This window comes from Elephantulus edwardii, unplaced genomic scaffold (assembly GCF_000299155.1).
Source record: "Elephantulus edwardii isolate Elephantulus edwardi_28Jun2011 unplaced genomic scaffold, EleEdw1.0 scaffold00268, whole genome shotgun sequence".
In the NCBI taxonomy this organism is placed as follows: Eukaryota; Metazoa; Chordata; class Mammalia; order Macroscelidea; family Macroscelididae; genus Elephantulus; species Elephantulus edwardii.
In genome coordinates this window covers 3277672-3298042 of record NW_006400018.1, presented here as the reverse complement: position 1 = coordinate 3298042, position 20371 = coordinate 3277672, and the positions used below count along the sequence as shown (strand labels likewise).

The window sequence follows — 20371 nt, the reverse complement described above, 5'->3', positions numbered from 1 at the left end:
CAGCATCAGGATGGATAGTGAAGAGATTGAGATTGTTAACAACTTTAGTCTGCTTGGCCCCACGGTCAACACTCTTGGCACCAGTAGCCAGGAAATAAAAAAACGTATTGCGATGGGAAAGTCTGCTATTAGGGACCTCTCCAGGGTACTGAAGAACAACGGTGTCACTCTGGAGACCTGTCTGTATGGAGGCAGTTACTGCTACATGATCATGCAGGTGGATGAGTCTTCCTCTAATCCTGATGGTACATTTTTCTTCATGTAGTTTATCTTCTTGTAAGATTTACGCAGCTGATAGGATGAAAAGCTATGGAGGGTGGATACAATCCTGACCCACACCTTTCCTAATTTTAAACCATACAATGTTTTCTCGTCTGTTCAGACAGCTGCTTCTTGGTGTATGTGTTCATAGTTTTCTCACGAGCACAACAATTAAGTGTTCTGGGATTCCCATATTTCTCAGTTGTTGTTTGTTATTATGTACTATTGAGTCACCTACAGCTCATAACAACCTTATGTACAGCCGCTCTGAAGCCTGCCCTATCCTGATCTAATCTCACTGACTCTGACATACCTACCCTCATTACCACAGCTATTATGTCAATTCCCTCTCATCTGGGGTCTTCTTCTCCTGTGCTGTCCCTCTACCCTGATGAGCATGATGTCCTTCTCCAAAGACCGGGCCTTCCTAACCACATACCCAAGGTATTATCCCTAATTTGTTATAATCCAAATGCTTTTGTGTAATCAATAAAACATAAGCAAGCATGATTCTGGTTTTCTCTGGTTTCAACCAAGATTAATCTGACATCAGCAATGATATCTCTTGTTCCATAGCTTCTTCTGAGTCAGCATATAAATTGAATACAACGTTTTCCATAATCCTATTCAATCTGTATGCTGAGCCAATAATTTGAGAAGCTGGACTATATGAAGAAAACTGTGACATTAGGATTGGAGGAAGACTCATCAACAATCTGTATCATGCAGATGACACAACTTAGCTTGCAGAAAGTGAAGAGGACTTGAAGCACTGACTAAAGAAGATCAAAGACTACAGCCTTCAAGATGGGTTACATCTCAGTATCAAGTTAACAAAAATCCTAACCACTGGACCAATAAGCAACACCATGATAGATGGAGAAAAGATTGAAATTGTCAATGAATTCATTTTACTTGGATCCAAAATCAACACCCATGGTACCAGCAATCAAGAAATAAAAAGAAAGCACACAACAAAACCACACCATATTGCACTGGAAAATTCTGCTCTCAGAGACCTCTCAAAAGTCTTAAAGAGCAAGTATGTCTCTATATCTATTTAACTTGATTTAACCCAGCACAGACAGTAAAAATTGAAGGAAAAAAAATACAAATATACATATACTATGTGTTGTTTTTGTTAAGTGCCGTCAAGTCGCAGGTGACTCATAGTGACCCTATGAAGGAGAGTCCTCAACACTTGGGTGCCTTTCATCCTCTCTCCAGGTTCATAGGGTTTCCGGAGGCAAGCTATTATGGAAGTGGATGCCACTCCTCCTTCCAAGCTTGTTTTAATCAGGGAGCTCCACCCCACTCTCTGTCCGCATTGGGTAACCAGCCATTAACACATTTGACACACATCAGTGTCCCAGTGTTCAGCCTCACAGCAACCACAAGTTACCGCTGTACGGCAACTTGTACACCAGGGCTATACACCTAGAGGAATGTCTAAACAAAAACAATGAAAGGCAGGCCGAGGGCTGTGGATTAAATGTCACCCACCTTTGGCTTGGTAGCATCGCTTTCTGTCTATGTATATACATTTAGAATAAGTTATTTGAAAGACATTTAACATAAGAAACAAAAATAGATTTTTCAGCAACATTATTTGGATTGTGGAAGTGAAAGAATATGCTGGTTAACCAATCAAGAAGACTAGTTGTTGTTGTTATATGCCGTCGAGTCGCTTGCGACTCATAGCGACGCTATGTACAACAGCCTTAAACTTTGCTCTGTCCTGTGCCAATCGCACTGTCTCTGACACTCCCATCCTGATTACCCCAGTCACTGAATCAGTTCACCTCATAGAGGGCTTTCCCCTCCTGTGCTGTCCCTCCACCCTCCCAAGTATAATGTCCTTTTCCAAGGACCGGTCTCTCCTTACATGTCCAAAGTATGTTAGACAGAGCCTCAGAATCCTTGCCTCCATGGAGCCACCCGGTTTAACCCTTTCCAGGACGAATCTGTTTGTTTTCCTAGCAGCCCATGGTATTCTCAATACGCTTCTCCAGCACCACAGCTCAAAGGCATCAATTCTCCTTCTATCTTCCTTGGTCATTGTCCAACTCTCTGATGCATAACAAGTGATTGCAAAGACCATGGCCTGTATCAGATGCACCTTAGTCTCCAGAGAGACACCATTGCTCTTCAATACCCTGGAGAGGTCCCTAACAGCAGATTTTGCCATGGCAATGCGCCTTTTAATTTCCTGGCTACTGGTGCCAAGAGTGTTGACTGTGGAGTCAAGCAAACTAAAGCTGTACAATCTCAATCTCTTCACCATCCATCCCGATGCTGCAATTGGTCCAGTGGTGAGAATCTTTGTCTTCTTAACATTGAGCCTCAATCCATATTGGAGGCTGCAGTCCTTGAGTGAATTTAAAAAAATTACCTTGCGGTTCCCTTCGCCATAGGTTTAAATGATGGCTTGGAGTATTGTTCCTAGTACGTAGCTCATCAGACCTTGAGAAGCTGAATATTTGTCACCATGTGTCACCACTGTTGAGATGCCAGGAAAAGTATGCATCTTTTATTCTATGTAATGATTCCTCCATTTTTAAACAAACAAATAGAGTAGCATCATTAGTATTTTATTTTTCACCAGTTTAACATAAAATTTTAAAAAATTTCCACCTATCAGTGGGAGCGGTTGAGTGGAGCCTGGACCCACCTGTCCTTAGTATTGTGTGAAATTGGCTGTGATGTGCTCCTGGTCGAAGGGTCTGTAGTCAGCAACACCTGGAGGAAGCAGAAAAATCACACAAGTTGACCATGGTATCCACCCTTTCTGCGATAGGATCAGCCAGTTCTGTTTCCTGAGGTGTAACACTACCCAAGAGTGAAATATGCAGCGTGACAAGTGTCAGAAAAGCATGGAATTTATATTCAGGGCTATTGATTTTAGTCTAGCTCACCATTTTGTCTAGTGTCTTTCTGGGTAAGTCGTGTAAATTGTGTGTAAATCTACTTTCCCCTCTATTCCCTTATTAATAAAATATGTCGAATATATTTACTCTGAGGAAATACTTTCAAGATTAGATATAACCACTGTCAGAATCCTAGTACAGTATTGACACATAATACATGTGCAAGAAATCTGGTTACTATTGAAAATGGCTCTTTCAGGTCAAAATTAAATTATGCAAGGGAGGAACTTACATTCATTGTTGAAGATTTTTTTTTTTGTAAGGAAAGGCAGGGGATTGAAAGTTCTTGCCTTTCCAGGCAGGTCAGATAGATGGTGACGATGTTGTTGTGTGTCATTGAGTTGGCTCTCACTCATGGCTTGGAACCTCCAGCCAAGTTTTGAGGGGCAATAAATTGTGTTAAGAGGAGATTACCCATCTTTCTCCTCCAGAGTATATGGCGGATTTGAACTGCCTGCTTTTGGGTTGGCAGTGCAACGCCTTAACCCTCAGCCACCAGAGCTCATATCAAGCATGTTTTATATACATATGTTAGAGGTCTCTGGGATTATAGTGCAGCTTCTTGCCAATAGGCCACCAGAGATCCTCAATAACTTATTGGCATCGGGTTGGAACCTACTCATTACTGACCTTCCCTTGGATTTCTGAAGCCTCAAATTTCTCAGGAGCAGATAGTTTGTCTTTCCTTTGAGGAGCCACTATTGGGTTACAGCCACCAGAAAGACCCAACCTTTGAGTGAACAGTGCAGCTCCCTACAGACCATGCCGTGGACGCTATGGAACAGTTCTGCACTGCATGCACTGCCTCTGAAAACCCTATGAACTTGAAGAAATGATGAAAGTTGTACAAGTGTTCAGGTCTTTCATTCATAGGGTCACTTAACAACAACAACAACAACAACAATGAAGAAAGAGGTCTCTTAACTATGTAAGAAATGCTCAGATTATTTTTTTCTCTGACCTTCATTCAAAGGTGTTTTGCCACTTAGGAACTGCCAGTATGTCTTGTGATTAACATTTTCTGCGATATCATTGATGGAAGAGACGATGAGGCCCCAGGATGTCATTGTGGTGCTAAATCTGTAAGAACAAAACCAGAGATGTCTCACATCTTGCTTTAAATCAGGCAACATGAGGTTAAAGGCAAAGGAGCAAGGGCACTCAAAATGCTTGAAAGATCAGCTGAAATCACGCTGCGTGTTCGACTTACTTGAACATGGAGCTTTTGCGCTGGGCTTCTTCGAGGACAACGAGGAGCACCGACCCCTTCCTCACGCTAACGTCGATGGTCACGTTGAAGAGCAGCTCCACACCTCTCAGCTGGTTGTTTATGGTGTATATGACAGTGATGTTGGATGCTGAGGTGGGAGCAGGGCTAGGATGGCTGGGAAGAGTCGGTTGCACCTCTTGATCTGTGAAGGGGAAAGAGACCAGGTTTGCCAACAATTATTGTTAGTTGCCATTGAGTCAACTCTGAGCCCTAGAGGACCCAGAAGAAAATGTTGTCCAGTCCTGTACCATCTTCATGATGGTTGATATGCTCAAGTCTATTGTGGCCTCTGTGTGCTTTCCAAGAGTGGGAGCTCATCTGCCTGTGCTAGGTTGTTGTCATTATATGTGCCATCGAGTCACCTGCTACGCATAGTGACCCTGCCCTGAGCCAGTCTCACTGACTCTGACACACCTACCCTCATCACCCCAGTTACTGTGTTAATCTATCTCATCTGGAGTCTTCCTCTCCTGTGCTGTCCCTCACCCTTCTGAGCATGTTGTCCTTTTCCAAGGACAGGTCCCTCCTGGCCATGTGCCTGAAGTATGTGAGACAGAGCTTCCAAATCCTAGCCTCCAAGAAGCACTGTGGTTTCTCCCTCTCCAAGACAGACCTATTTGTTTTCTTAGTGGGCCATGGGAAAGAGTCGCCATTCCTTTCTTCCAAATCTTTCTTAGTCTGGGAGCTCTGCTGAAACCGTGAGTAGCCCTCAAGTGTTTGATAGGAGGATGGTATAGAATCTAGAATGATGTCAACAGTCAATTCATCGCAGGAGGACAAACTGTTAGGCTGTGGTTTCAAAGATGAAAACCCATTGCAGCAGAGTTAAGTTCAACTCATAGTGACTCCATTGGATAGGACAAGACTGCTCCACGGGGTTTCCAACGCTGTGACTCATTATAGAAGCATGCCACCTCATCCTTCTCCACTGAGCTTCAGTGACTGCAAAGCACTGACCTTTCAGCGAGCAGTCAGTCCACTCTGCCACCAGAGTTCCTCCAACTGTCAAAGATGACAGCATTTATATTGCGGGCATGAAAATTTGTTCTTGCCAACTCATCCTGGAAAACATTTCAGGAAATGACTCTGGATTTTTACTAGTATCATCTGTGAAGCCGTTGTTTCCAGTCCAGGGACTCTGAAAAGCTAATACAATGATTATTTTCAGGAGGGTTTATAACCTGAAGAGAGGCTTGAAAGCCCTAAGTCTTGTATTTTACACACTTGCTATTCAGTTGCTATAGCTATTTCATCTTCACCTTTAGTGAATTTGGCATTAAAGGGAGGAGACTTGGAGGCCGCTTAAGAAAGTCCAAGTCTGTCAAAAGAACAGGCAAATCTGTCTTGGAGGAACTGTAAGCACAGCGCTCCTTAGAGGCCAGTATGGTGAAATCTCTCACATATTTGGGGCATGTTTGTCTGGAGGGGCAGTGCTGGGCAAAAGACACCATGCTGGGAAAGGTGGAGGGAGGGTTAGAGAAAGAGAGGGAGACCTTCAACAACGGGGACTGACACGGTGACCAATGGACTCGAGTCTACACAGCAGAGATAATGAGGCTGGCACAGGGGAGGACATGGTTCAGATCTGTTGTTCATAGGGTCACTATGAGTCCTTGTGGACTTGACAGCTCTTAACAACAACAACAACAAGGAAGTACCAGTACGGCGAGTGTACAATTCTGGAAATAACTCCATGGCCAGTTTGTTAAAGTTGTTAAATCATTGGGAAGCAGCTCCAGAAGCTATTTGAATGCACTAGTGTTTTGCATATAACTAGGATCAGGTGTTGATTTTGCTTTCTAAATTCTGCATTGATAGACATTGCAGTTAGTAATGTCTGCCTATCTTTAAAAGCCCATGAGCACTTTCTCTCTCATTCACTCACTCATTGTCATCAAGTCAGGGTTGACTCATAACTGACCCTCCAGCTGGTTTCTGAGGCTGTAAATCTCAAAGCGGAAATTGCTTATTTTTCTTCCTTGAAGCTACCAGTGGATTTGAACCACAGAGAAGCATGACCTTTGGGTTAACAGCACCACTCCTTATGTACTAGGCCACAGTGCTCCTATAGAACAGAACTGTGTATTTTGTTAGGAAGAATTGGAGGATTCATACCCACTACCAGCTAGCTGTCACTGAGGATTCTTCCCATGTGAAAGCAAAGTCCAGCTTGCACTTTTCCAAGATTGAGATTGAGAAAGAGCCGTTTACAAGACGTGTTTTTATACTAGGTTCCACTAACAGTGTATTTCTGCAATGTTTGAATTTTGTGTATTTCTGTATTATATTTATGATCTGGTAAAGGTATTTCAAGCTTTTGCAGCACACTAAGTTTTCACCTCATCCCTTTGGTGTTTTGTGAGCACTAAGCCTGGAGGTTTAGATCCTTAAGACTTGGCTTAAGTGTCAGTTCTGCTCTCCTCTCAAGCCTCCCAGATGGTCCTTTGCCTTTGCCCTGCCAGGGCTTTCCATTTGTTATTGTTTTTACGTCTTGTAGAGTTAGATCCAACTTATAGCTGACCCTCCAGCAGATTTTCAGAGGCAGTAAGTCACACGAGAGGAGATTGTCTCTCCCTTAGAGCAGCTGGTGGATTCAAACTGCACACCTTTGGGTTGGCAGTGCAACTCCTTACTACTAAGCCACTGTAGCAGTGAGTGAAGTCTTCCATTTATTGTTGTCTAAATAACTGTCTTTTAACTTTGTACAGAATAGCCATTACATGATACTACATAATATTTAGTACATTTATCAAGGGAGTAAACAAAATAATAGGTTATTTGATTTCTGGGACCATAGCTTCCTACAAATTGCTTTGTCCATAATAACTGCCCAATAAATGTGTCTCAGTTAAAGCAGACATAGGAAAGAGGGCTGAATTGTGAGACCACAATGGCTGGCACTTTACCTTGAAGAACTGAAAAGCAGAAATGGCTCTGTCCACATAGGTGTCATGAAGACGTATCTATATGCCAGTTAGAATTGATTCCACTTATAATTCTTGGTTTAAGTTGCCCCATTTTATCATAAATGAAAAAACTCAGACTCGGCGAGCTCTGGTGGCCTAGTGGCAAGAAGCTGCACTGCAATCCCAGAGGTGCACGGTTTAAAGCCACCAGATGCTCTGCTGGAGAAGGAGGAACAATCTCCTTCTGTACCAGTCAGATCTAATCTGACAGTACACACACACAAATAAGAAAATAAAATAAATTTAAAAAACAAACAAAAAAACCAAAAAAACTCAAACTCATCATCGCTAAGTCAGAACCAACTCACAGTTCCTCCTCAAGCAGATTTTCCAAGGATGTGAATTTCATGAGAGGAGTTGCCTATTTTTCTCCTATGGAGCTGCTGGTGGACTAGAAATAGTGGAGAGGTGTGACCTTTGGGTTAGCAAACATTTTATGACCTAAGGTGAGCCTCATATTTTAAAAAGTTCTTCCTTGCAACAATGAATGACTGGAAACCATAAGTCTCTGTAAACTTTCATTAAAAAAATGCACCAAATACAGACCAGCCAAGACAATCATAAAAAAGAGCAAATACTTCAGCCAAAATGTCCAAGGAATATTATAATTTTATAGTAATTAAGGCTGTACACATTAAAAAAGAAACAGACCAATCAAACCAAATAGTCCGTAAAAATTAATATAAGGTCATTTGATTTATAAAAATGACCCCATTACAACTCAGTGGAGAATGGAAGAATTTCATAATCATTCATTAATATTGGGTTCAAAATCTTACCAATCAAGATACACAAAATTTAATTTCTGCTGCCTTGCATAAATATGAAATATTAATAAAATTTACAGAAGCAAAAAAAAAAAAGGTTCTTACCAGGGCTACAAATAATGTGGGGGATATCTAGGTATGTCTTGCCCTTCAGAGAAGGGAGGATTTGGGCGATGGACATGGGGTTGTGGAACGTCCCCTGCTGAATCTCATGAAGTATCGTGTCCATAGTCTTTCTGCAGTCCCACTCCTTTGCAGCTTGCTGGGGTGCGACGGAGAGAGCCTGGGGGCACAGGGAGACAAGCAAAGTAGACGGACTGATTAGACATAGCTGCACGTTGGCCCTTGTGCGCCTTTTAAGCCACAGCTTTGATTACTAATCCTTGTGATCTCCCAGATTCTGAAACCAAAGTTGGATGAGATTTTGGAACCACATCGGTCGTGTTCATCGCTCCGCCCCTAACACTTAGCTCAGTGTCTGCCACATCGCAGTCACACAACAATGTCTGTGGAATGATAAGATCCGGGGAACGCCTGCGGTTGTTGTTATGTGTCATCAAGTTGCAAGTGACCCATACTTGACCCTCCAGTGGGTTTTCAGAGGCAGTAAATTGCAGGGGAGGAGATTGCCCATCTTCCTCCCTCTGAGCCGCTCGCTGGTGGATTGAAACCATATGCCTTTGGGATTGCTGCAGAGCTTCTTATGACTAGATCACCAGGGCTCCCTAGAGAAACACCTGTGGTGGTGGTTGTGTATCATCGAGTTGGAACTGACCCTCAGCTGACCCTCCAGTGGGTTTTCAGAGGCAGTAAATCACACAGGAGGAAATTTCCCATTTTTCTCCTGCAGATTCAAACCACGTGCGTTTGTGATTGCAGCACAGGTTCTTACCACTGGTACACCACAGGTCCTAGGGCTGCTGGTAGTCACTGAACATAACATGAAAGTACTTGCTGGACAACGCCAACTCAAAGGATGCTTTATTCTCAGAAGACTTGGCCATATGAAAGCAGTGGTCCTCTTTGCTTCACATTGTCCTGTGCATCCATTGGTGACCTTCTTCCAGTTGATGACGCTGTCTCCAGCCTGTCATTCCAAGCCCAAAGTCAATGCTATTGCTCTCAAGTTAATTCTGACTCATAGCAATCCAGTAGGCCAGAGTACAGATTCCTCACTGGGGTTTTAAGGCTGTCAATCTTTCTAGAAGCAGAGTGTCATATGTTTCTCTGTAGGGTGGCTTGTGTGACGTCAAATCAGAACCAACCCGTATCTAACTGTCCAGTGGGTTTTCAGAGGCAGTGATTTGCACAGGAGGAGACTTCCCTTTCTTCTCCCACTGAGAAGCTAGTGGATTTGAACCATGTGCCTTTGGGATTGCACTGCAGCTTCTTGCCATTAGACCACCAGGGTTGGGTTCAAGGTGGCATATTTTTTCTTCTCAGCAGTCAAGCCCTTTAACCACTGCACTACCTAGACAGTCACTTGGAGACGGTAACTCTGGCCACAGGAATGGACCCATGGCCTGTGCCAGGTGAATCAGAGTCCCCCATTCTCTTCATAACAGACATCCATGGGCACATGTGAAGATCAGAGTTCCTCCCTGATTTATAGATATTGCAAGAGAACCACTCTGTCTTTCTGTCATTAGTTAATTCGGCCAGGACCATGTTAGCAAACTCTGGGGAATCTTCTTCCTCAGCCACTTGGAAGAAATGACACAAGAGATGATGAGGGCAGTGAGGCTAAGAGAGGAGTTGATGATTTGAGGCTGATGATTTGAACTCTTGATGTCCAGCCTCAATTAATATGCTAAGCAAGTCATTTCACCATGCCAAGTCTGATCTCTCACTGGTAAAATGAGAAATCATCAAAATGCTTGCCTCGCTTTGGAGGCTGTTATTTGAGGTTCAAGAAAGATGATATGTAAAAGGACTTTGTAATGTGTGAACTGCAAGCCGCAGTCACCAGCTCCTTCCTTTCAATTCCCACCATGCACAGCCACCAAAGTGTGCAAAAGAGCTGGATTGCTGGTGACTGATGGCCGAAGAGGGGAAATGCAAGAGGAAAAGGACTTAAAAATGGCCCTTCACTGGAGGCACCTGTATGAGCCACTGGCATGACCATCATGAACCTTGCCAACTGGGAACTTTGGCTCTGGCCAGAGGCAACCTCAGGAGACAGTTTGGACTCAGGGACGTCCAGTGGGTGGGTATTCCTCAGCAACAACACTTGATCCACTTGCCATATCACCTCCCAACTTCCACCTTGAGAGATGTATCTCGGTAACCCATCAAGCTGTAAGAAGTTGTTCAGAACTTTGCATGAAGGAGTGTATCAGATCCCTTCTCCCAACCTCCTATCAAGGTAACATTCGAGGCATGGAAGGAAAATTCCAGAAAAGGGAAAATACTTCCCGAATGCCCTTGTGAAGGGATGTGGGTGGCCTGGGTCACATGAAGGGCACTGATGTCCAGGAGGAAGTTGAGAGAAGAATGAAGAGTTAAGAGCATGAAAAAACACCACCACCCACCAGTTGCTGATCACCACATTGTGCCTGTGTTTGGGGGTTTTGTTGTCATTGTAGGTTTGTTGTTTGTGTGTTGTTGTGTTTTTTGTGGTTGTGTTTTAATATCACATTTCATGCCTTTATTTGGAACCTTGTTGTGGAGAGATCAGTAACAAGGTTGCCCAGGATGGTGGCAGTTGTGGAATTCACGTTCAAGTTGTTCTTTTTCTATATTACAGCTCTTCGCTTTCTCTACTGGAACATCTTGGATTGAAACAATATCTACTACACAGCTGGTGAGCTTAGATTTTATACTGCCCAGGTAAACTTCTGAGAATGGGCAGAGAAGAAGTGGGGGGAAGTTGCTTGCCTAACTGACCAGAAGTTCACCTCGTTTAAGATATCTGGGTATGGGTGACGTCTACTTTTTCATAGGAGAAGCCTTATTCCTGGGTACAGCTTATCAGACTTCACCTTACAAGTGATAAAACTCCAAATGAATTGAAAAACCCGGCTAGCAAAACAAACAATTCTCTAGCACTTAAGTTGAAGATTAATTATTTTAAGTGAAACACAAACATAATCCTTTCAAGGCTGCCTTTTATCTCTCACAAAGCTTTCTAGACCTGACCCTGGGAACTCTCAGTGCACCAGCAGCTATGAAAACATAGTTTTTGTTTATGGCTATTTCCTATTGATGATTACAGAGAAGATGACTTAGGATAATGGCATAAAGATTTTTGTATTGCCTTCTATATTTAACATAAACCAGAGAGATTGAGGGTGGGGGGTTAGTGGTAAGGAAATGCACTGCCACTGCATAGGTACACGGTTCTAATCCACTAGATGCTGGAGGATGGTGCAGTGATGAAAGGTCAGCTCCGGGTTGGTTCTGACTCGGTGGCACACAACAGCAAAAAGGAGCTCTAGGCTGGACAGCGAATAAGGGAGATCGAAGAAAGAGTGATGCCTTTGGGTTGTGGTGTTGGTAGACATAGTGAAAATACGTGATAGGAGCTAAGCACAGCAGAGATAGTAAAGATACTCCAGCATTGGGTAATACTTTGTACTCTTGTCCATAGGGCCACTGTGAGTTACGGCTGACTTGGTGGCACAGAACACCACCCCTACCCCCGCCATCAAATCCTGGCTTATTATACTTATCCCTAATTCTTCTCTTTTAATAGCTCATAGGTCCCCACTTTCTCTCTTCTACATTGGGAAGTGATTTGTCTCAATCAGACCTGTTGCCGTGGAGTTGATTCCAAGTCAGAGCGACCCTTGAGGACAGAGGAGAACTTCACGGGTCTCCAAGGCCGCCACCTTTACAGCAGCTGGTTGCCACGTTTTTCTCCCATGGAGTAACTGAGAGGTTCACACTGACGATGTTTTGGTTAGCAGCTGAGTGCTCAACTGTTTCTCCACTGGAGAGTTAAAGGGCTTATGGCTGGCTTTGTAATGACCTTTTTCCTGGACTTTGTGAACTGATGAGGCCCTAGAGCATACTCACGTTCTGTCGGGCATGCTGAGACTTTGAAATCCAGTGTTCTTAGATGGGATCAGTGCTGAGACTTTGAAATCCAGCATTCTGAGACTGGTTCGGTGCTGAAACTTTAAAATCCAGCGTTCTAGGTGATGACTCTTTAGCTCATGATTCCACAGGTTCTCCTCCCACTGTATCTGGTGCATGTGCCTTTCTTCCATGGTAGCATGCTGCCCTAACGACTGGTGATTTGTACTTAGAGCTGTGGCAGTTGGCAGCTTAGAGGGTATGAGCCTGGGGTTCCTTCCTTGAGGAGTACTGGGTAGAGAATGGCCTTGGCTACCAGACAGAACTGGCTCTGCCTTTTACTCCCACTATTCAGGGGTTGAAATGAGAGAGAGATGGTCAACGAGCCTGACATATATTTGGTGTCTAGCCAAGTTTAGATTATATTCATGAATTATTTTGAATTCAAGTCAGGCTTATTTTGGATCAAGATAAAGCTCTGAGAAAATCAACACTTGACTGTTTCTGAAAATTGATTTGGAAAATCCAGTATCATTCAAAGATTCACTTTATTATCCTTATTATTGATAAATCATACTTCAAAAATGTTTTCTTTTTACTGGTTTGCTTACAAAGTTAATATACATTGTGTTTCCCACTAGTTTTTATTGAGATTATGTTTCATACAATCATTCCCATTCATTATATTTTATAAAATTAATCACCATTGAACTATGCCTACCATTAACCTGTCTTTTCAGTTTCCTGCTGGATCTTTTCCATTTCCTTCACTCACTCCCTCCACCCACCAAACTGTGCAACCCTGTGTTTTCGCCCCGACCCATCATACTTTTTACACAATCACAAACACCCACTAGGATCCAACTACACCAAGCTAAAGGCTCACTCACAGGTAGGACCAGACCAACTTTTAAATACAAAAGCCTGTCCACCTGATTAACAATAACAACAACAACAACAACAACAACAACAACATACTTATTATTAACAAATTAATCAGCATTAATAAGAAATGGAAAGAGTTCTTGGATTTGTTTGTTTTCACACTTCCCTTTGAGGTAGGGCAGAGTTAGAACATTTTACCAGTAGACATAGGTCCACAAAGAATCTATTACTCAAGTCATACTAGTTATCTTTCCCAAAGATATTAGCAGAAGCCTGGTCTTCTGAGCTTGTGACCCCGGCTCACTGGTGTGGCCCCAATGAGCAGCGTCAATGCTGAGCTTACCTGCATGGCGAGGCCCGTACTGTAGATGTCTCCAATGATGCCATTGTCTTTGATCCTCGTGCTGATATCGGCCACAATACTATTGAGAACCTGACTAAACAGGGCTTTGTAACCTTCTTCTGCACCGACGGGTAGCTTGTTGTACATACAGGTCAGAGCCAAGGACACAATTGCTCCTGTGTCTGTGAATTATAGGAAGGGATAAGACAGTGACCACCACAGAGGTGAACATCTAACACTGACTGTGTGCTTATTGGGCACCAAGTGCAATATTCCGTTTACTCTTTGAAACATCTTGTGAAACAAGACCTGTAGTTATCTGCACTTAGGAGCTGAGGAAACAGACACAGAATTCCGACTAACTACCTGGCCAAGGCTGTATGGCTGATAAGCCACAGTATGGGGCCACAGCTCCAACATTATTGCCAACTTATATTCAAGCAATCACATGAAATCCTGCTTCCCTTGTCCAAGTGTTTTCAGAATGCCACCCTTTCTCGGCCGTTCCGTCCTCACCACTTCTCAGTGAAGCCTTCTCGGTCATTCCAGCATGATGGTGGCTGTCTCTCCTCTGAAGTCCTTCAGAATCTGACAGTTGCACCGCTTCACTGCCTCAGCACTGCTTTGTGTATCTTCTTGGTGCCCTGCTCCCCTTCTTGTACCTCCACCCCATCACTGTAGCATCCAGCACAAGATGGTTTATATATATATTTTTTTTAATTATTGTTTGCAAGTAATAAACATGTATGCAACTGAGCAAGGCCTGGCTCATTGAGACCAGAACAAATGAGAAACTTGGTAGATGACATCTCTCCTTTGCATCTTTTTTAAATAACTTTTTTATTATTACTAATTCTAATGATTTCACATGCAAGCAAGATTTACTGAAGATTATCCAAAAACGACTGGAACAGCACATCAGCAGAGAACTGCCAGAAGTCCAGGCTGGGTTTAGAAGGGGTCGTGGTACTAGAGATATTGTAGCTGATGTTAGATGGATCTTGGCTGAAAACAGGGAATACCAGAGGAATGTCTATCTGTGTTTCATTGACTATGCAAAGGCATTTGACTGTGTGGATCATAACAAACTATGGTTGACTCTGAGAAGAATGGGAATCCCAGAATACTTGATCGTTCTAATGCGAAACCTATACTTGAACCAGGAGGCAGTCGTCAGAACAGAGCAAGGGAACACTGCATGGTTCAAAATTGGGAAGGGCGTACACCAGGAATGCATCCTATTTCCATACCTTTTCAACCTATATGCAGAACAGATTATCCGTGAGGCTGGGCTCTATGAGGAGAAATGTGGGGTCAAGATTGGTGGATGATTTATCAACATTCTGTCTTATGCAGATGACACAACCCTGCTTGCTGAAACTGAAGAGGACCTGAAACACCTGCTGCAGAGGGTCAAGGACTGCAGCCTACAATATGGATTGAGGCTCAATGTCAAGAAGACAAAGATTCTCACCACTGGACCAATTGGCAGCATCAGGATGGATGGTGAAGAGATTGAGATTGTACACAGCTTTAGTTTGCTTGGCTCCACAGTCAACAGTCTTGGCACCAATAGCCAGGAAATTAAAAGGCACATTGCCATGGGAAAGTCTGCTGTTAGGGACCTCTCCAAAGTACTGAAGAGCAATGGTATCTCTCTGGAGACTAAGGTGCGTCTGATACAGGCCATGGTCTTCACAATCACTTGTTATGCATCAGAGAGTTGGACAATGACCAAGGAGGATAGAAGGAGAATTGATGCCTTTGAGCTGTGGTGCTGGAGAAGAGTATTGAGAATACCATGGACTGCTAGGAAAACAAACGGATTCGTCCTGGAAAGGGTTAAACTGGCTGGCTCCTTGGAGGCAAGGATTCTGAGGCTCCGTCTAACATACTTTGGACATGTTGTGAGGAGAGAGGGTCCTTGGAGAAGGACATCATGCTTGGGAGGGTAGAGGGACAGCGCAGGAGAGGAAGGCCCTCTATGAGGTGATTGATTCAGTGACTGGGATAATCGGGATGGGAGTGTCAGAGACAGTGCGATTGGCACAGGACAGAGCAGAGTTTAGGGCTGTTGTACATAGGGTCGCTATGAGTCGCATACGACTCGACGGCACATAACAACAACAACCATTCTAATGAAAATTTACAGAGACTTTGGATTTCCATACACTCATTGTTGCACTTTTTTCCCTGCCCCCCACTCCCCCAGTTTGCTCTTCTCTTTGAAAAGTAAAAGAAAAATTCTTTCATTGTTATACAATCCCTCCCCCCAAGTCCACTCTACTGTACAGCCTTCATTCTGGACTCCTGTCATGAAAATAATACTTAATCATATATCCCTTTTAAACAATTCTCTCACTCGTCCTTTCACTCATCCTTTGCATCTTTTTATTCCTTCATTCAGATTCCCAGCACGTCTTTATTGACTTTCTCTTGCAGACAGACATGCTCACAGTCCTCGGCTCTTCCTCCCCACACTCACAGTCTCCTCCAGCACCTCAGGGCATAATGCTCCTGGATTTCCCCAGCGCAGGACTGTGTCTGAAGCCCCGGCTACTCACCCGTGTTGAATGGAGAGGAGTTGACCAGCAGGGACTTGGCAAAGCGGATGGCTATTGGCAGAGCGGCCTCGGGGTTCTGTTGGCACAGTGCCAGGACTGCCAGGCCAGGCCCGTAAAAGGATGAAGCTTCAGCGTTGGGGCCTTGGAGGGGGAGAAACCTTATTAGACCAACATTAGTCATTATTATGATGCCATTTGTGAAAGAAAAATCCAAAGTTGAAATAGAAATGGACAGAAAACCTATCTGAAAATAAAGATGTAATATGAGCAAAGGATAGCTTTGGGCCTCCTCAGGCCAGGCCAGGCCAGGCCAGCAAGGTAGGACATGGTCTAGAAGTTGGAAAGGACTAAATTAGGGGAGCTCTGGTGGTTTAGTGGCAAGGAATTGTGCTACCAATGTAAAGGTACGTGGTTTGAATCCACTGTCTGCTCCATGGGAGAAAGGTGAGCAGTCTCTTCCTGTGCAATGTACTGGCTCTGAAAACCCAGAGGAGGGTCAGCTTTGGACTGGTTCCAACCTGATGGTACAAATAACAACAAACATCTGGTATCTCCCAGCTAGTGTTGGGCATGACAAGACTGTGAGCTTGGGTAATGATCTTACCAGGCTCACGGTGGCTTGGATAGGAATACTCCACTGGAGTGCATGAGAGGGGGAACTGGGTTGGAGGGTATATTGTCTCCTTGTTCGCTTTCTGCTTCCCATGCCTCTCCCACCCCGTCTTTTCCTTTTTGGGGTTGAATATCTCAGAAAGACCTATTTGCCATGTTCTCCCTTCCTTTCCAGTGAGATCTTACTTGAAGGCGCCCAGTTCTCCATTTGTCTTTGTAGAAGCGATACCCGCGTCCCTGAGTCTCGGCAGGAGGAGGTGAGGGCCATGATGGTGAGGGCCAGCTGACCAGTGGTTAGATCTGCAGAGAGAGGGGACCAAACACCAGAACAAAGGCTTGCTCTGGGGAGAGCGCTTCCGGGCCACGGCCAAGATTCCTGCCTCCTGGTGAGGGCAGCTGAGTTTATTTAATAAGGTAGGTAGACTTTTGTGTTGTAGTTTTTTAAATCTTTACTAAATAATAATAAAAATATACTTAAAGCATGTCTAATCTAATCTAACAGCCTCTGTGTAACCTCAGCACTCCATCCTGAATTCCTCGTGTCTGATAAGAAAACAGCAACAACATCCATAACAACTAGGCACATGAGATGCTTGTAGTTACAAAATAATTTTCACTTTATTATGTAACTTGAACCTCAGGGCAACTCCTGTGAGGTAGGCAGAGCAGATAATTTATTATTGTTGCTGTTGCTCTTAGAATCGACAGGATTCTGCAAATGAGGGTCTGTCTCACCATTGGTGTCACTGTCCATGAGACTGTGTGTGAGGAGCTTCTGGACCTCCCGATTGTGGGCTCCAGCCAAGTTCATGGCAATGAGGACGCTGGGGTTTGGAAAGGATGATGAAGTTACAGAGTTCTCCATGAGCCCTTGAATGCTGTTAACCAGGGGCTGTTGGGCCGCAGGAACAGCTGAGAGAGCAAAGAGAAAAGGAATGATTAAACCCTTAGTCTTTATTCTTTCTTTACAGAAACATGCCTTCTACTTCCTCCCTGCCTTTTAGGAAAATGTAGGATTCCCATGGGTATGCTTAGGAATGCTCTTTGAGGTGCTTATGAAGAGAAGTTGACAAAAAAAATAATCTAGATTCTTCATGGCATTATTCAGCTTTTCAAACAATTGAATCTTTCAGAAAGGTATTTGTCATTTAGGGCCTCAGAAGCATTTCACATTTTCCGTAGCACGTTTCTAGAAATCACGAATTCCCACTCATCCTGTGTTTTCTCTCTCTTTCTCTCAGAAAGGATATTAAAGACTTGGGATGTAACTTGTCCTCAGTAGCTCTCCAAGGCTCCCATCAGCATGGCACCTGTTCAGAAAGTGACCAAGTGTCTGTCTAGGCGCCATCAGATAGCATTCCTGTACCAGTATTCCAGTCTCTTGTACTGCAAAATGCACAGACTTGCCCTTCAAACAACTCATGCTGTTAAATCAGCAAAGATGATCAGTCCGCAGTCATACCCCACCCTATCCACTTTGCAAGTTCTATAGTGATCGCTCAGGGAACTCTCGTGGCCTGGTGGGTAGGGAGTTGCCATGCCAACACAAAGGCAGGTGGTTCAAACCCACCAGCTGCTCCAGGAGAAAAAAATAGGCAATCTCCACGATTTTGATTGGCAGCCTCTGAAAACCCACTGGAGGATCAGCTGTAAACCAGTTTCACCTTGACAGCAATGAGTTGTTTGTTTGTTATATGGTTTTGTATACCGACCGTAGTGGGTTTTCAGAGGCGGTTTAGTTAATCACACAGAAGGAGATTGTCCATCTTTCTCCAGTGAAGCAGCTAGTGGCCTCAAACCGCGTGCCTTGGAGATTGCAGCACAGCTTCTTGCCACTAGGCCACCAGAGCTTCCTTTGTTTGTTATGTTGTTGTTAAGTGCCGTCGAGTTGTAGACGATTCATTGTGACCCTATGAATGAAAGACCTGAACACTTGTATAACGTTCGTCATTTCTCCATAAGGTTTTGGAGGCAAGCTATTTTGGAAGTGGATGTCACCCCTGCTTCCAAGCTTGTTTTAGTCAGGGAGAGGCACCAAACACTGTCCACCATGGGTAACCATTATCACACTGGACACACCAGTGTCACAGTGTTTAGCATCACAGCAACCATGAGTTACCTCTGTACAGCAAATGGACAGACCAGTGCTATACTACTTAGAACAATGTTTGACCAAAACCAATTAAAACCAAGCCCGAGGGCTGCAGATTCAAATCACCCTCCTTTGGCTTGGTAACATCGCTTTCTGTCCACTAGGCCAAATGAGCTCTCTCGTTGTTGTTGTTGTTGAGTGCTATAGAGTCGTAGATGACCCATAGAGACCCTATGAATGAATTTTCAACTAATTTCTCACCAGAACCCCTTTAACTGCTTCCCCGGCTTGCTTGTAAATAAAACCATACTCACAGCATGAGGTTCGGATGTGGGTGCTGGTCCCAGCCACAGCCCAGAGAAGGCTCAGCACGTGGAGGGCAGAGGGGGCCATTTCCTGTCTCCTGTCCTCTCCAGGTGTCCGCAGTCCACAGATTTCAAGGTCTGCAAGTATAGCGGTTCTCTACCTCCTCTTAAAGGTACTACTTTTAGTAAAGCAGCCTGCCTCCCCCGCCAGCTCCCAAGCCACTCCTACCCATCTGTGCTGACCTTCCTGATAGAATGATTTTCCATTTGCTTATCGTAAGTTTACTGACTCTAGACCCTCCGAGGTGTGTGTGCAGCACCACTGCACTGGGGCCCAGGCCTGGTTGCTCTACAGGGATGGCAAACAAGTGTTTGTCACTGGAACCGTGAGCAGATGGGGGTTTGGCCAATGCGTGGATGTAAGCAGGGTCTCCTCCTGGAGACTTCGCATCCAGACAACCTCCTGGCTGCTCGTCAGCTGCTACCTAATGGTATGAGTACTTGCTGCACAATATGCCTTCTCAGCCTCTGGATTCGGGATCTGCCAGTTGAAACCAACTTTAGGCAATTAATCAAATTGTCCTGACCTGGGCTCTCACCTAGTCGCTCTGAAGTTGTTTGAACTTTGGCTAATAAATAAACCTGTGTTTCCCAGAAGTGAGTTTGAGTTCCTTCTGTCTGTCTACCACAAAAGAAGTAAAAACCCACCTGGAGCTCTCAGATACACCAATTTATTTATTTTTTTTTAAAGTTTTTAAAAATATAATTTAAAACTATTCTGTACCAGTACAATATATTAATCTTACAAATATAAAATTTTATCAGCCGTTAAAGCACTTGCAAAAACCACACATCCTACTTCACCTTTATCGCACAGTTAACTATTAAGAAAATATTACTTTTTAAATTGTTGTTGTTATGTGCCGTTGAGCCATTTGCGACTCATAGCGGCCCTATGTACAACTGCCCTAAACCCTGCTCTAACCTGTGCCAATCTCATTGCCTCTGACACACCCATCCCGATTACCCCAGTCACTGAATCAATCCACCTCATAGAGGGTCTTCCCCTCCTGCGCTGTCCCTCCACCCTCCCAAGTATGATGTCCCTCTCCAAGAACTGGTGCCTCCTTATAACATGTCCAAAGTATGTCAGATGAAGCCCCAGAATCCTTGCCTCCAAGGAGCAGCCTGGTTTAACCCTCTCTAGGATGAATCTGTTTGTTTTCTTGGCAGTCCATTCAATGCTCTTCTCCAGCTTTTTAAATTAGAAAACATAAAAATGCTTTCACTATAGAAGAGATAATCTGATTTAAAAGACAATATTCTATGAGAACATCTACTCAGAAAATAACAGACCTTCAC

At 44.0% G+C, this 20371-nt stretch overlaps 1 protein-coding gene across 1 annotated transcript; it reads right to left on the bottom strand.

Moving 5' to 3' along the window:
- Positions 1 to 2938: 2938 nt before the first annotated feature.
- GIF (gastric intrinsic factor (vitamin B synthesis)) lies at positions 2939 to 19097 on the bottom strand. Its single transcript, XM_006899850.1, has 9 exons — positions 19019 to 19097; positions 17348 to 17524; positions 16799 to 16912; positions 16001 to 16141; positions 13437 to 13618; positions 8297 to 8474; positions 4399 to 4600; positions 4150 to 4268; positions 2939 to 3000 (listed from the first exon to the last, which is right to left on the bottom strand). Exons 1-9 carry the CDS (start codon positions 19095 to 19097, stop codon positions 2939 to 2941), a joined length of 1254 nt encoding a protein of 417 aa, XP_006899912.1.
- Positions 19098 to 20371: the final 1274 nt, after the last annotated feature.

Coding starts and splice junctions, on each gene's coding strand:
- GIF (XM_006899850.1), bottom strand. CDS start 19,097: ATGGCCCCCTCTGCCCTCCACGTGCTGAGCCTTCTCTGGGCTGTGGCT. Junction 16,142..16,798: donor GGAGAACTGGGCGCCTTCAA/GTAAGATCTCAC, acceptor TCCCCCTCCAAG/GCCCCAACGCTGAAGCTTCA. Junction 3,001..4,149: donor CAAAACACCTTTGAATGAAG/GTCAGAGAAAAA, acceptor TGCTTCCTCCAG/GTGTTGCTGACTACAGACCC.